This window comes from Myotis yumanensis, unplaced genomic scaffold (assembly GCF_028538775.1).
Source record: "Myotis yumanensis isolate MYYU_CA2020_CCGP unplaced genomic scaffold, mMyoYum1.0.hap1 SCAF_5, whole genome shotgun sequence".
Classification (NCBI taxonomy): domain Eukaryota; kingdom Metazoa; phylum Chordata; class Mammalia; order Chiroptera; family Vespertilionidae; genus Myotis; species Myotis yumanensis.
In genome coordinates, this window is record NW_027223756.1 from 79,330,420 (window position 1) to 79,343,760 (window position 13,341).

The following is a 13,341-nucleotide window of genomic DNA, read 5'->3' on the forward strand; positions in this document are numbered from 1 at the left end:
CTGGCATGGAAAACTCAGAGTGTGTCATCCCCCCACACCCTACTGTCAAATTCCTTTTACAGAACTAAACCAACCAATGAAAAAGGCGCTCTCGTTCTTCACCCGCCATCCTTCTCCCTGGAACCGAGTCAACTCTGGATGACATTATTAGCCAAGTCTCCATAAAAAGGCCTGGGCCCAAGTCAGTTCAAGTCTTTGGTGAGGCATTTAAAAGGAAGAGATGCTCTGATAAACACTCTTATCAGAAGCCTAGACTCTGGGGCTGAGCGCAGACTGGCGGAGAGGGGATGGGGGAGAGGGGAGAGGGGAGAAGGAATGGGGAGAGGGAAGAGGAGAAGAGGAGAAGAGGGGAAGGGGGAGAGGGTAGAGGGGAGGGGGAAAAAGAAAGGGGGAGAGGAAGGGGGGGAGAGGGGAGGGCTGCCGGAAGCTCTGCTCTGCAGTGTGCATGAACTGTGTGGCTGGCCTGGGCCCCTCGGGAGTTGAGGACCCATGGAAATGGTGTACACTTTGTGGCCACCTCCCTCGCTACAGGCAGGACCTGACAGGTGCAGCTCACCTGGAAATGGTCCAGCATCTGCTTCCAAGACAGGAGCAGCAAAGCCTCTTTCCGGACCTTCCTGGGGATCTCAGAGTAGAGGAGGGAGTTCTCTCGGCTGCCATAAGGCATCCCTGGGGGGAAGAGGAGAAAAACAGAATGGGTGACTTGGCCCAGGACAGGGCCGGGCCAGCCTCAGGCTCTCCATGCCTGGGCCCAGCTGGTTCCTTCTGCTTCTATGCCATCCTGCCAGCACAACCTGGCTGCACACCCCTCCCCAGAGAAGCTACGAACCCAGGTTTAAGCATGTCAGCAGTAGTACCAGATCCTCCACGGCTGAGATGTGTGTGCTGAATTGTTTGGACGAAATTACTGAAGAAACAGCACACACACACACAATAGAACAAAAAAGGGTGGTCAGGGCTATCCAGCTCTCCACAGGCGAGACTCTGGTCAATTCCTTTTTAGTAAAAGCTTTTGCAAAGGCCAGGAATTGCTCTAGGGTTAGAGCAAGTGTGTGTCTAGTCAAGCATCTCTTCCCTTGGCACTGGGACACTCTCTGTGGGGGACGTCCTGGGCACTGTGGCACATGGAGCAGCATCCCTGGCCCCACCCACTCAATGCCAGGAGTACCCCTAGTCGTGATGACTGTAGATGTCCCCAGATGTTGCCCAGTGTCCCCTGGAGGGCAGAACCTCCCCAATAGAACCACTGACCTAATCTTATCTATAACATGATAGCAGCTGCACAGTGAGGATTCTGTGTGGATTCAATGAGGTAAGATATAACGCACTTAGCAAAGGCCTGGGATATGTCACTCAGAGATATCAACCTAATTCCAGTAAGTTGTAATTTTTCACATTCTTAGATCTCTGACGTTGAGATGTGTCTTATTGTTGAAGTGCTGTCCTGTTCCTAGTGGCAAATAAAATAATGGCAGATCTTCCAACTGGTAGTGTCTTTCCTTTGGATGGATGACAATACAATTGCTGTTAGTAAAGTTAACAGCAGAGCCCTGGCCAGTAGCTCGGTGGTTAGAGTGCTGCCCGTGCACCGAAGAGTCACAAGTTTGATTCCCAGTCAAGGGCACACCCTGGGTTGCAGGTTCGATCTCTGGGTCCCCACTGGGGTGTGTGTGGGAGGCAACCGATTGACGTATGTCTCTCACATCAATGTTTCTCTCTCCCCCCTCCCCCCTATCCTCTCTCTCCCCTTCCCTCCCTTCCTCCCTTCCACTCTCTTTAAAAATCAATGGGAAAAATATCATTGGGTGAGGATTAACCAAAATAATAAAAATAATTGTTCTGTTTACAGTTATCTTTATAGGTAGCTTCTCCATATGGCGAGTGACATGGGTTTTCCACTTATGATAAAGTTGCTCACAAAGTACAGTTAGCAAAATAAAAGCATATTTAAAGAGAATCATTAGGTTAATTAGGGTTCCTTTAAAAGTAGATTTAAGGAAAATATAAAGCTAACTCAGATGTGCAGGTGGGCAGCGCTCACAGTTAGATGCCTAAGGACCCTTTAAGCTGCTTCCATTGGTTTCCTTCCCACCTGGAGGCGCAGACATGACACTGCCCGGCCACGCTGCCCACAGCACACACTCTGGACAACCTCCGTCTGCAGAGCTCTGAGGGACAGCTTTCCAAATGGGAAGTCAAGGGTGTGGCCTTGCCCAGGATACTGGGACTACCTTCTCCCCAGCTGATGGCCTAGGCCAGTGGTCGGCAAACTGTGGCTCGTGAGCCACATGCGGCTCTTTGGCCCCTTGAGTGTGGCTCTTCCACAAAATACCACGTGCGGGCGCGCATGTACAGTGCGACTGAAACTTCGTGGCCCACGCGCAGAAGTCGGTATTTTGTGGAAGAGCCACACTCAAGGGGCCAAAGAGCCGCATGTGGCTCACGAGCCACAGTTTGCTGACCACTGGCTAGGCTAGCACATTCCCTGGATGAGCTGCCCACAGCACCAGTGACCAGTGACGGTGATGATCAGCGTGCAAGGCAGGGTCTGAGATGACCAATGACTACCGCTGATTTCTGCCTTCGCTGCCCCTCCTCTGCCCTCTCATTCCAGCTCTGTCCCCTCTGTCCCCATCTCCAATGCAACCACCATCCCTACCACCATGCACTGTGGCCTGGGTGACTGGCCTGGTGGGGGCATAGGACCCTGGATCTAGACATAGGACGCGAGCACACAGTGGTCTTGTATTTCCTGCCTAAGAGGCCCCAAAGCTGCCTGGGGCCCTGCGCCCTCCCTGTCCTACATGAGAGGCTCATGTGCCCTGGGAGGGGCAGGAGAGCCAGGAGGGGCTTTCCTGACACTGCAGTTTGAGCCCTGGAACCTGAGCCACCGCCATCCCATCTTCCTGGCAGCAGCAGCCAGCACAGTCCCTTCTCTGACCCACCTTGAGTGCACTGGGCTCCATCAGGCGCATCTGAGCCTTCACTGAGGACTCAGTGACTGGCTCCACATGCCCTGACTGGCAAAGCCTGGTGCCCACCGAGGAGGCAGGGGTCCCAGGGAAAACAGGGGGGAGGTGGTGCTTAAAGGGGCAGGCTAGGCATCGCCCTTGGAGTCCCCTTCTGTTAACCCATAGAGTTGCTGATGGCCAGCATTTGCTCAGGTGCTGGGCTAGTGCAAAGCCATATTATAAATACTTGGGGGGCTCTGGAGAGGGCTGTCCCAGAAACTTGGACATGAAGTAAAGTCAAGGGTACCTTGAGGATATTGACTGGATCAGCTCAAGGGTGAGCAGTGTCACCCCGAAAGAGGCAGTACAGATCTGAACTGTTCTAGGCGCACTTCGGGGTCTTTGCCGGGCCCACAGCCCTTGTCGGAAGCCACCCTACGCACTGGGATGGGCCCTCAGAGCCTCCTGTGGACTTCGGGTACCAGCCCACCCCAGCTGCAGACATACCCACAGGCCATGACCAATTGGCCAAGTGGACATCTGACCTATGTTGAGCCATCTGATTCCTCCTGCCAGAAACCCATTTCTGCTGTTGGCTAGGACCCTAGACGAGTAACCCTGGGCGCAGACGGCAGGGCAGTAAAAGTGAACCCATGGAGAAGAACACACGCAGGGCAGCTGCCTGGCTCCACAAGGCGTGGAGTACCATATCATGAGGTCCGAGGGGAAAGGGGTACCCAGAGATGCCCCTGCAACCTGACTACAAGGTGTACTTGGTGGCTCAAAGGAGCTCAGGATTTCTGTCCCTTCCAGCAGCTCTGTACATGGCTCTCAAAGATGTCCACACCCTAATCCCCAGAACCTGTGAAATGTTACATTCTGTAGCAAAAGGGATTTTGCAGATGGGATTAAGTTAAGGATCTTAAACTGGGGAGATTAGGGTGGATTATTTACATATAATCATGCCTTATAAGGAGGCAGAGAGAGCCTCAGACACAGAAGAGGAGGCAGCAATGTGACCATGGAGGCAAAGACTACGGTGATGTAGCTACAAGCCAAGGAATGCCAGCAGCCACCAGCAGCTGCAAGAGGCCAGAAACGATTCTCCCTTAGAGCCTCTGCAGGGAGCCCCACGTGGCCCTGCCAACACCTTGATTTCAGCCCAAGAAACTGATTTTAGACTCCTGGTCCCCTGAACTGTGAGAGGATAAATCTTGGTTGTTTTAAGCCACCTACCTGGTGGTATTTTGTTACAGCAGCAGCCCTAGGAAACTCATCTAAGTACCTTGACCTGGACGGAATCTGAACTTGAGTGAGTGAGTGACCAAAGAAAGTGGAAAAAAGGGATTGAGGGGGGCCAGGAAACTCCAGGGAAAAGAGAGGCAACAGCTCACCAGACTCCTTGAATCTTGGCCACTTTCAGTCCTAACAGCCAAGCTCCTCCTTGGCTAAACGGAGCCTGAAGCACACACATCCAGCCCTAATTTCCCCCAGGCTAGACCTGGCAAACTGTTTTCTGTAAAGGGCCGTACAGTAAATATTTTCAACTTTGCAGGCCATATGACCTTTGTTATGTCTGTATTCAAAAGCAGCCATAGCCGAAACCGGTTTGGCTCAGTGGATAGAGCGTCGGCCTGCGGACTGAAGGGTCCCAGGTTCGATTCCGGTCAAGGGCATGTACCTGGGTTGCGGGCACATCCCCAGTGGGGGGTGTGCAGGAGGCAGCTGATCGATGTTTTTCTCTCATCGATGTTTCTAACTCTCTCTCTCCTTCCTCTCTAAAAAAATAAAAGAAAAGCAGCCATAGACAGAAATAAACGAGTGGGCATGCTGGGCATCAGTAAAACTAGATTTCCAAAAGCAGCCGGCTGTTGCTTAATGACCTCCATGCTGGTCCATTGCCTTTCTGACCCTGTGCTTGCCCAACCACCACCTGGGTCAACCCCACGGGTCTCTGTGAGGAGGACCTGCATCGACTGCGGAAAGCGGCGAGCCATCTGATGTCCATCTAGGTCACAGTCACAATCATCAGCATGGGGTTAACCTCGGGCGAATGACCTTCATTCGTTCACTCCATCACTCACTCCAATACTGACTGAGGGCGGAGGGCATGACCAGGAATGGGCACTGTCCCAGGGGCTGAGGATACAGAGAGACTGATCTGGGCCCCAGAAGCTGAGAGTGCTGAGCACGAAAACCTGCCTTGGTCAACAATCATGTGACACGTGCTTTCAAACACACTTGGAACTGTCTCTACCTGCTCCGTGACACCTTTAGGTGGAGTAGGGCACCATTCACTAGCTCAGCAGATAGTAACTGTCCACCTCCTAGGAGCCAGGCTAGGGCTTGGCTGCTGAGGGTACCCTGAAGCTTCCCACCTGGCCCGGCAGAACACACATGCAAACAACTGCAGACGTGTAGAATGCTGCTCCAGAGGCGCACACCCGGAGGAGGAGGAAGTGACCAGCTGTTAACATGCTTATCCAGGTATCTGGGGCAGCTGTGCAAAATTGTGGCAGGCCATCCTCTGTTGTTAAGGCCACAGGGCGCACGATTGTGCAATCACAGAGCTTTCAGGAGCCTTCTTTTATTTATTTATTTTCATCTCCACCCAAGGATATGGTTTTATTGATTTTTAGAAAGAGACAGACAGACATCGATTGTGTGACTCTCATACTCTCCCTGACTGGGGACCGAACCCACAACCTAGGTATGTGAGAATCGAACTGGGAACCTTTTTAGTGTATGGGATGATGCTCCAGCCAACTGAGCCACCTGGCCAGGGCTTTCCATGAGCTTTCTTAACACTTCACTCCACAGCCAGAGCCTACTGGTGCTACTTGTGGCTCCCGCTGCTGAGGGAGTCCCACAGCTCCCAAGCCCAGGGGCAGGCCCAACTGACTGGTACTGAAAACAATCTCAGTGGCTCAGGCCCATGTTCCAGGCCCGAACCATAGCACCTTGCAGCACAGATGGGGCAGCACTGGCCTCTGCCCCCCTCACCTGCACAGCTGACTCTCCTGAGGACCCTGGGCCAGACCTTCCCTGTGAACAGATGTCCGTGGGGGGCATGGCAGTTTGCGCAGGGCAGGCCCCTCTATTTGGACCTTCTAACTAAGAGGACCAGAGACCTCTGGACACGAGAGGATTTAGTAACAGCCATCCCAGAAACACTGTCCTGCTCAAGGGCAGCCCCCGGGCCCAAAGGAGCCTAGGGGCCCGCAGGGACATGGGAGGGCTTACCTAGGTAGTAGAGGCGGTGGGAGTGGGGGCTTGACTCATCTGTCTTCTGCACAAACTGGAAGTCATGAGGAGCCTTGTTGACGATCAGGCCCGAGTTCTTGCGGCTGTCGTGGATGATGTTCCGGAGCCCTTCCCACGAGTGCTTCTGCACCTGGAAGTGGGCTGCCGGGTCCTCCATCTCGACCGTGTCGCCTGGGTCGGACATCGGTGCCCCAGTGGCCATCCTCTCCGCCCCCTCAGAATTCAGCGAGAAGCTATGAGGAGGAAGGGAGAGGCGGGAAGGAAATGAGAAGGGAAGCGGTACCCCAGTTCCATATTGGAGTGTCTCCTTGTCAGACACTCCAGTTCCCCCTGCCAAACCCCACACTGTGCAACCTTCCCTGTCCCCTAAATATTTCTTAAATTGTTACACTTCTCTCCAACACCTTGCCGGCTAAGATCCAAGCCACCGTCACCTCTCAGCTGAATGATGGTAACTGTCTATCAACTCAAAACTCTTTCTTGGGGGTTTTCCCTTCGGTGAAAACCAGTCCTCATATTGGCCTTCAGAGCTCTGTCCTCGGCCTCGGCCACTCTCGAACCTCATTCCCTGTCATCACTATGCCCCAGGCAAACTGGCCTTCTCTCAGCTCCTCAAACAGCCCAGACTCCTTCCCACCCCAGGGCCTTTGCTCATGCTGGTCCTTCTGCCTGGAACACTTTTTAAACACCTCTCTTTGCTGAAGTAACAGCAAATCAGATCTCAGCTTAAATATGTCAGGTCCTTAGAAACTTTCTATGACCATCTATACCAAAGCTGGTCTCTCCATTAATCTTCCACATGCCACCCACAGAGAATACGTCACAATGGTGGTCTGTCAATCGCCTGGCACCCCCGTGTCTGTCCTATTTATGGCTGTGTCCCCAGAACCTCACGTGGCCCCTGGCACAGCGGGCATTCCACAGAGAGCCATGGAAGACCACTGGCCCATGCACAGAAGCCTGAGCACAGAGAATTAATTGCCAAACCTCATTACCTGTGCCATCAGCTTGCTGGCCAGCAGGGAAAACTTGTGCCTCACCGGAGGCGCTCAGAGAAGCAGGCAGATACTCCCCGGGACCGTGAGAACGCGGTGAGAACGTGCATGTGCACACCCCCCCTCAGAGGCCATTCCCCTCCAGAGCAGCTGTGGCCGTGCAGAGGCCCCCGCCCTCCCTCTCCCACCCACGCTGCTGAGCACACTTCTTGACCAGACTGGACTGGCCAGGCAAATATTTGCTTTAGAGAAATCTAAACACAAACATGGTGACCCAGTTGTGGAAGAGCCAGGCCATCTCACGAGGCCATCAAAATGAGCGCAATGAGCTGGGTGTCCTACCCTTAGACGGAGCAGTCAGTTCAGCTCCTCCTCGACCACAGGCCAGCAGAGGCTTCAGGGCCCTCAGGTCAAACAAACCGAACCCAGAGATGGCGGGAGACTCACTGAGGGGTGATGGGTGGGACCAGCTGAGCACTCCAGAACCCACACGGACCCAAGCACCGCCAGCAACCAGTCCAGAAAACCAAGCCAGGGGAACTCCTCTCACCATCCAGCCCTCCCAGACTCTGCTGCCACAACTCAAGCCTTGTTCACAGCAGAGAGACAGACCGTGACCTCCAGGGCCCCCAATGGGAACCCCAGGAGCAAAGAGCCTGGAGAAGCACTCACAGTCACGTGGCTTAGCTCCACAGCAAAGAGTGGTAAAAAAGATCTTGCCTCCAATCGCTACAGAGAGTCCAGGGAGCGAAAATGCGATCCAGGAGATGAGAAATGAAATGAAACATCGGAGAAACTTCTAAGAACCTTCGTAGATGCAGTGGGGCAGCCCGAGCTCCCAGACGGGCGAAGGCTTGGTGCTAAGTCAGGCTCTCCACTCGCCTCTTCTCCCCAGAGGCAAAGCCCTGACTGCAGGAAGCGGCTGGGGAAGAGGGACAGGTGGACGAAATGGGCCCCGGTGAAGCAGGTCTGTGCCGCCCTTTCCCATCCAGCGCCAGCCTGTGCTGGCCTTCTTGAGTCAAGAGTTTACACAGCTGGGAAATGAAAGTGGACTGAAGCCTCTTAGGCCATGTCCGCCTCCACTTTCTTTCTGCCAATCGGTAGGGCGCCTTCACAGCCTGTGACGCCACCAGCACACAGTGCAGGACCTCTGGTTCAGCCACTGCCAAGGCCTGACGGGAGCTCTATGATCTCGGCCTGAGCTGGGCCACCACCGCATCAACCAGAGACCCGAGGGGGGCCTGTGATGAGGGAAGCCAGTGGAAGGCAAGAAGCAGTCGTGGATCCTGAGCTCCGGGTAAGTTCAGGCCAACCACAGATAAGGCAGGAAGGGAGGCGGGTGCTGGGCAGGGTAGGTCAGGAGCCGGGGGCAGGGAAGTGGCGTTCAGGTCACTCCCTACGTCCCTGAAGCTGGGGGTTCCCAGGAAGCAGCAGGCTCCTCTCTGCCCAGCACCACGGAGGCCCCCAGCTTTTAGGACCAGCCTTACACAGAGTCAGTTTGCAGTCCAGCCTGTGCCCACCGGGACCTAAGGCACACGAGAAGAGACATGGATTCCCATCACTAACTGACACCTGACACGTTCACCATCAGACGTGGGGACTGCATGTTCTCAGAGCCTGCGTTTTGGGAACCAATCACCATGTTTAGCATCTTCCAGCATCATCTTTGATACCTTCCTGCCTCCCCAAAAGCAAATGAGCCTGAGGTTGTTAGAAAACTGAGACTGACATAGGTCAACTTGGTTGAGAAATTCCTATAGTTTCTTCAATTCACGCCAGGCCCCACACGTGGAATTTTCCAAACTCATGAATCTTGTGTGTGTAATGACCTTTAGTCCTCACTGTAAGCTTGGGAGGTGAGTTTCAGGCTCAGCTCCATCTGAGAGCCTGCAAAGTGGGCTCAGAGGTCAAATGGCCTGACCAATGTCACCCCCAGGGGAGGGGAGCCCAAGTCTATTGGAATCAAAGCTCACATCCTAACCACCAGGCCAGCAGTGCTCAACTAGGGCTGATCCCGTCCCCAGGGGACACTGGGCAATCTCTGGGGACTTGTGTGACTGTCCTGACTGGGGGTGCTCCTGACATCAAGTGGGTGGGGGGCAGGAATGCTGTTCAACAACCCACACTGCCCAGGACAGCCTCACAGAGAGTGATCTGGCCCCAACGCCAGCAGTGCCAGGGCTGAGAAACCCTGCACTAGCCCACACTGCCTCCTCACACAAAATAGCCAGAACTTCACCTTAGAGAAATGCAGAAATGTAGGGGGGTGAGGGTGCAAAGGCATCTTCCCAGACCTAAGACTCTGCAACATCCCCGGCAATCAGAGCTCCCAAAGCCATGCGCCTCACCTCCTCCAACTTCCTGTGTTTGAGTTGTTGTCCAGGCGTAGCTTCTTAACCGTCCGCATTAACCACTTGGCTGATCAGGAAGGTGGGGGAGCCTGCAAAGGGAGAGACCACAGGGCTGCAACTCCCAGCAGGCACTCCAGGGGTGCAAACTCTCCCCTTCTTCTCCCGCTTCTCCCTTCCTCAGGCAGCCCTCCATTCCCCTGGGGAACACTCAGGGCCAAGGCCGTTCTGATGCGGTAGGTGGTTTAGGCCCTGGCCTGAAATTCGAGAGGGCACCTGACATCTGCCAGAACCCAGCATCTCTTTGCCTAGCAGCTCTCCCAAGGTGAGAAGTCCCTGAGAAAAGGAGAGTATCAAATGGCTCCAAGAACCCCACCCACACACTGGCCAGAAATGGAATAAAGCCAAATTCCCCACTGCGGATGCCCCCCGACGGCCCTCCTGACCGCCCCGGCTCCCCTGCCCTTGACCATGACCTCCGGCACATTGGCCTTACTCTTCCCTAAACACACCACTCTCATTCCCACTCCAGGCCCTTTGCACTTGCCAGTCCCTCTGCCTGGGATACCCTGTCCCTCCTTTTTGTATGACCTGCTTGCTCTTATCCTTTGGGTCCCAATATTACCTCTTCAGAGGTCTTTCCTGGCACTGAATCCAAAGTCGCTAACTTGTCCCCCGTATCACAACACCTGGTCTTTCTGCACAGCACTTGCTCTAGGACAGTGGTTCACAAAGGGGACCCTTGGTGGTGTCTGGAGACATTTTTTGGTTGTCACCATTGATGGGGGTGGGGGTGCTACTGGTATCAAGTGGGTGAAGGTCAGGAATGAGACTCACACCCCGCCATGCCCAGGACTGTCCCCACAAAAGAGAATGATCCACCCCCAGGGTCAGCAGTGTTGAGGGGGGAACTCCACATTCATTATTTGGGGGGAAAGTTTGAGTTGGATCCTTAGGCTCACAATAGACACCAGAATAAAATCCCTGATGGTATAAACCAGAAGGACCCCCAGTGGCTGTGAGTCACTCTCTCCCTCCCTCCCCACTCAGTTCAGGTATTTAAATGTGTGCAGCATCCTAGGACCCCAGCAAATCCAATGACTAGAGAACGCAGCAGTATCTCCTGGGGGGAGGGTAAATGGAATCCCCTAATCCAGCGTGTCTAACCAGGGCCAATTCTGGCCCCCAGGGGACACTTTTGGTTGTCACAGCTGGAAGGCATGCTACTAGCAATCTGATTGGTGGAGACACAATCCCACCATGCACAGGATGGCCCTCTCCCTCCACCCCACAAAGAATGACCTGGCCCCAAATATCACTAGTTCTGAGGCTCTGAACCCCTGCTGAGTGAGTGAGCACTCCTTATGGGATGCCCGTTCTACGAGGGCAGGGCAGCTGTCCTGTCCCTGGTGTGTCCTGAGCCCGGAGCCATGCCGAGCACAGAGGAAGCACTCAATAAACACTGTGGTTGAGTGAACTTGTCACTGTCCTCACTTGAACACTGCCTAAAGCCGAAGGGACCTCTGGTTTGGTTGGCACCCAACAACCTTCTCAACAAGCCAGGTCCCAGGACAACAGGCAGGTGCCCAGATGCTTAAAGAAAAAGCAGGACAGGTGAAGCAATATGTCACCACAAGAAGCACTGGTTTCTGGGCATCAGAAAGGTATGGGTCCAAATCCTGGCTCTGCCACGGCCAGGCTGTGTGACCTTGGGGAAGTCACTTAACTTCTCTGGGCCCCAGTTTCCCCAGCGATAAAATGGGACTGCAGTGGGGCTACTGTGAGGATTAAATGAGATTGCACAGGGAAAGGCCTGGCAGAGTAGAAACTACATGATACCTAATACTGTTGACTAAGCAAGTTATTTAAAATCACACCTAGGGGAGAACTGGACTAAATCAGGGACCAGAATTCCCCCCATTCACTGACCAAATACCAGGCACTGTGTTAGGTGTGGGAGACTGCAGCCACACCTCTGCCAAATTCGGCTGGAATCAGCACTCTGCACTTTCTCATCCCTGGTCTTTCAGGGGGTACATACGGGTGGGGGTGGGGCAGCTGGAAGGGGATGCTGGAAGCAAAGAAAAGCCTCCAGCAAAAGCACACAAAACTGCAGCTACTGGCCTGGGTCCCAGCCAGCTGGCCCTGCGGGCGGTGACCGACCCCAGGGCTGTAGAAACCCACTTCCTGCCAGCTTCTGTGTCCTGGACCAGGTGGATGGATCCCAGTAGCCCACACCCAGCCTGCCTGGCCGCCCCAGCTCCGCACAACTGACCTTCTAAAGGGTCCAGAAAGCCTCCATTCCGGCTGCGGGTGCGGGACACAGACCTTGAGAGAGCGAATGTGTCCTGAACACAGTGGGTTAACCGAGGGACTGACCAACCCCTGGGGAGTCCGGATTGCCTGCCTGATTCTCCCAGCCCCTGGCCCTGGACCACGCCTAGGAGGCAAGTCCTCCCAGGGCCCAGTCCCCCAGGGCTCTGCCAGGGACACAGGGATTGGCGACCACAGCACACATCTGGGCTCAAGTCCCAGCTCCTCGAAAGCAGGGTTGTTTTTTTAGTTTTTTTTTTAGTTTTTTTTTTTATGGAGACCAGGGACTTCCTCATGGAGGGGGAAGGGAGGGTTGACAGGGGTGGTGGCAAAGGAAAGGGCTCCGTGGCAGAATTGAGGTCGGGAAGTGTCTGGGCTGGTCTGAGACGGGGTGGGAGGAAGGTGGGCGGCCGGACGGGCCTGGGGATCGGGATGAGGATGGGGATCGGGATGGGGACGGGGATGGGGATGGGCATGGAGATGGGGATCGGGATCAGGATCGGGATGGGGATGGGGACGGGGATCGGGATGGGGATGGGGATGGGCATGGGGACAGGGACCGGGATGGGCCTGGGGACGGGGACGGGGATCGGGATGGGGATGGGGATGGGGACGGGCATGGGGAGGGGGATTGGGGAGCTGAGAAGAGGGCTGGACCCCGCGGGGTTGTGGAAGCGGAGGGCCCGGCGCGGGGCAGCGGGGCAGGGGGCAGCACGCGGGACAGGGAGGTGGCCTCCACTCTCGCATGTGCACGGGAGCTGGGGAAAGTGGGGTCTCCAGAGCCTGCGAGGGAAGCAGGCGCGCTCGGGTGCGGCCCCCCGGAAGGGGCCCGAGCCAGGTGGCGTGCAGCGCCGGGTGGGTGGGGGGGCCCAGCCGAGGAGGGGGCCCAGGCGAGGAGGGGGCGGGCGGCGATGAAGCGGAAGGAGAGGCCGGAGCGGGGAGGAAACCGACCAGGGGCTGGAGAGACCCAGAGTGCGGTCCGCGGCGGGGCGGGGGCCGGGAGGCGGGGGCGGAGGGTCCGGGCGGGTCACGGCGATTCGGGGTCGCGGCCGAGCGGGACGGGGCGCGGGGCGCTGCTCACCAGGGCTCGGGGCCGGCGCGGGCGGCGGCCGGGCTGGCCGGGTGGTCCCGGGGCCGGAGCGCCTCAGACTCGCGGCTCCAGGCCCGGGACTGCGGCCCCGGAAGTGGCGGGCGCGGGGGACAGCGGAGGCGGCGAGCACGGGGGACTCCGAGGCTCGGGACCCTTTGACCCGGAAGTCGAGCGGCCCAGGCGGCGGCCCGGGATTGGCCACGGCGGCGCCGGCACCCAGGCTTCCGCGGCGCTGGGCGGACGGCGGCGTGGAACATCCGCGGGCGGCGTCCTCCGAGGCGCGGCGGGACGCGTGGGAGAGGCATCCCATTATTCGGTGTCGCCCAGCCAATCCCGAGTGTTTTCCATGAAAGACCCTGGGAGCAGGCTCGCTCGCCGGG

General features: G+C 56.1%; 1 protein-coding gene across 1 annotated transcript in view; it reads right to left on the reverse strand.

The window, feature by feature from the left end:
* The window catches only part of DPP9 (dipeptidyl peptidase 9), a 34,709-nt gene extending 25,092 nt beyond the window's left edge, over positions 1-9,617 (reverse strand). Inside the window, 3 exon segments of the mRNA XM_070415870.1 lie at positions 557-669; positions 6,195-6,448; positions 9,559-9,617. Of these exon segments, the coding sequence (XP_070271971.1) occupies positions 557-669; positions 6,195-6,448; positions 9,559-9,617 (426 nt within the window).
* Between the last annotated feature and the right edge of the window lie 3,724 nt (positions 9,618-13,341).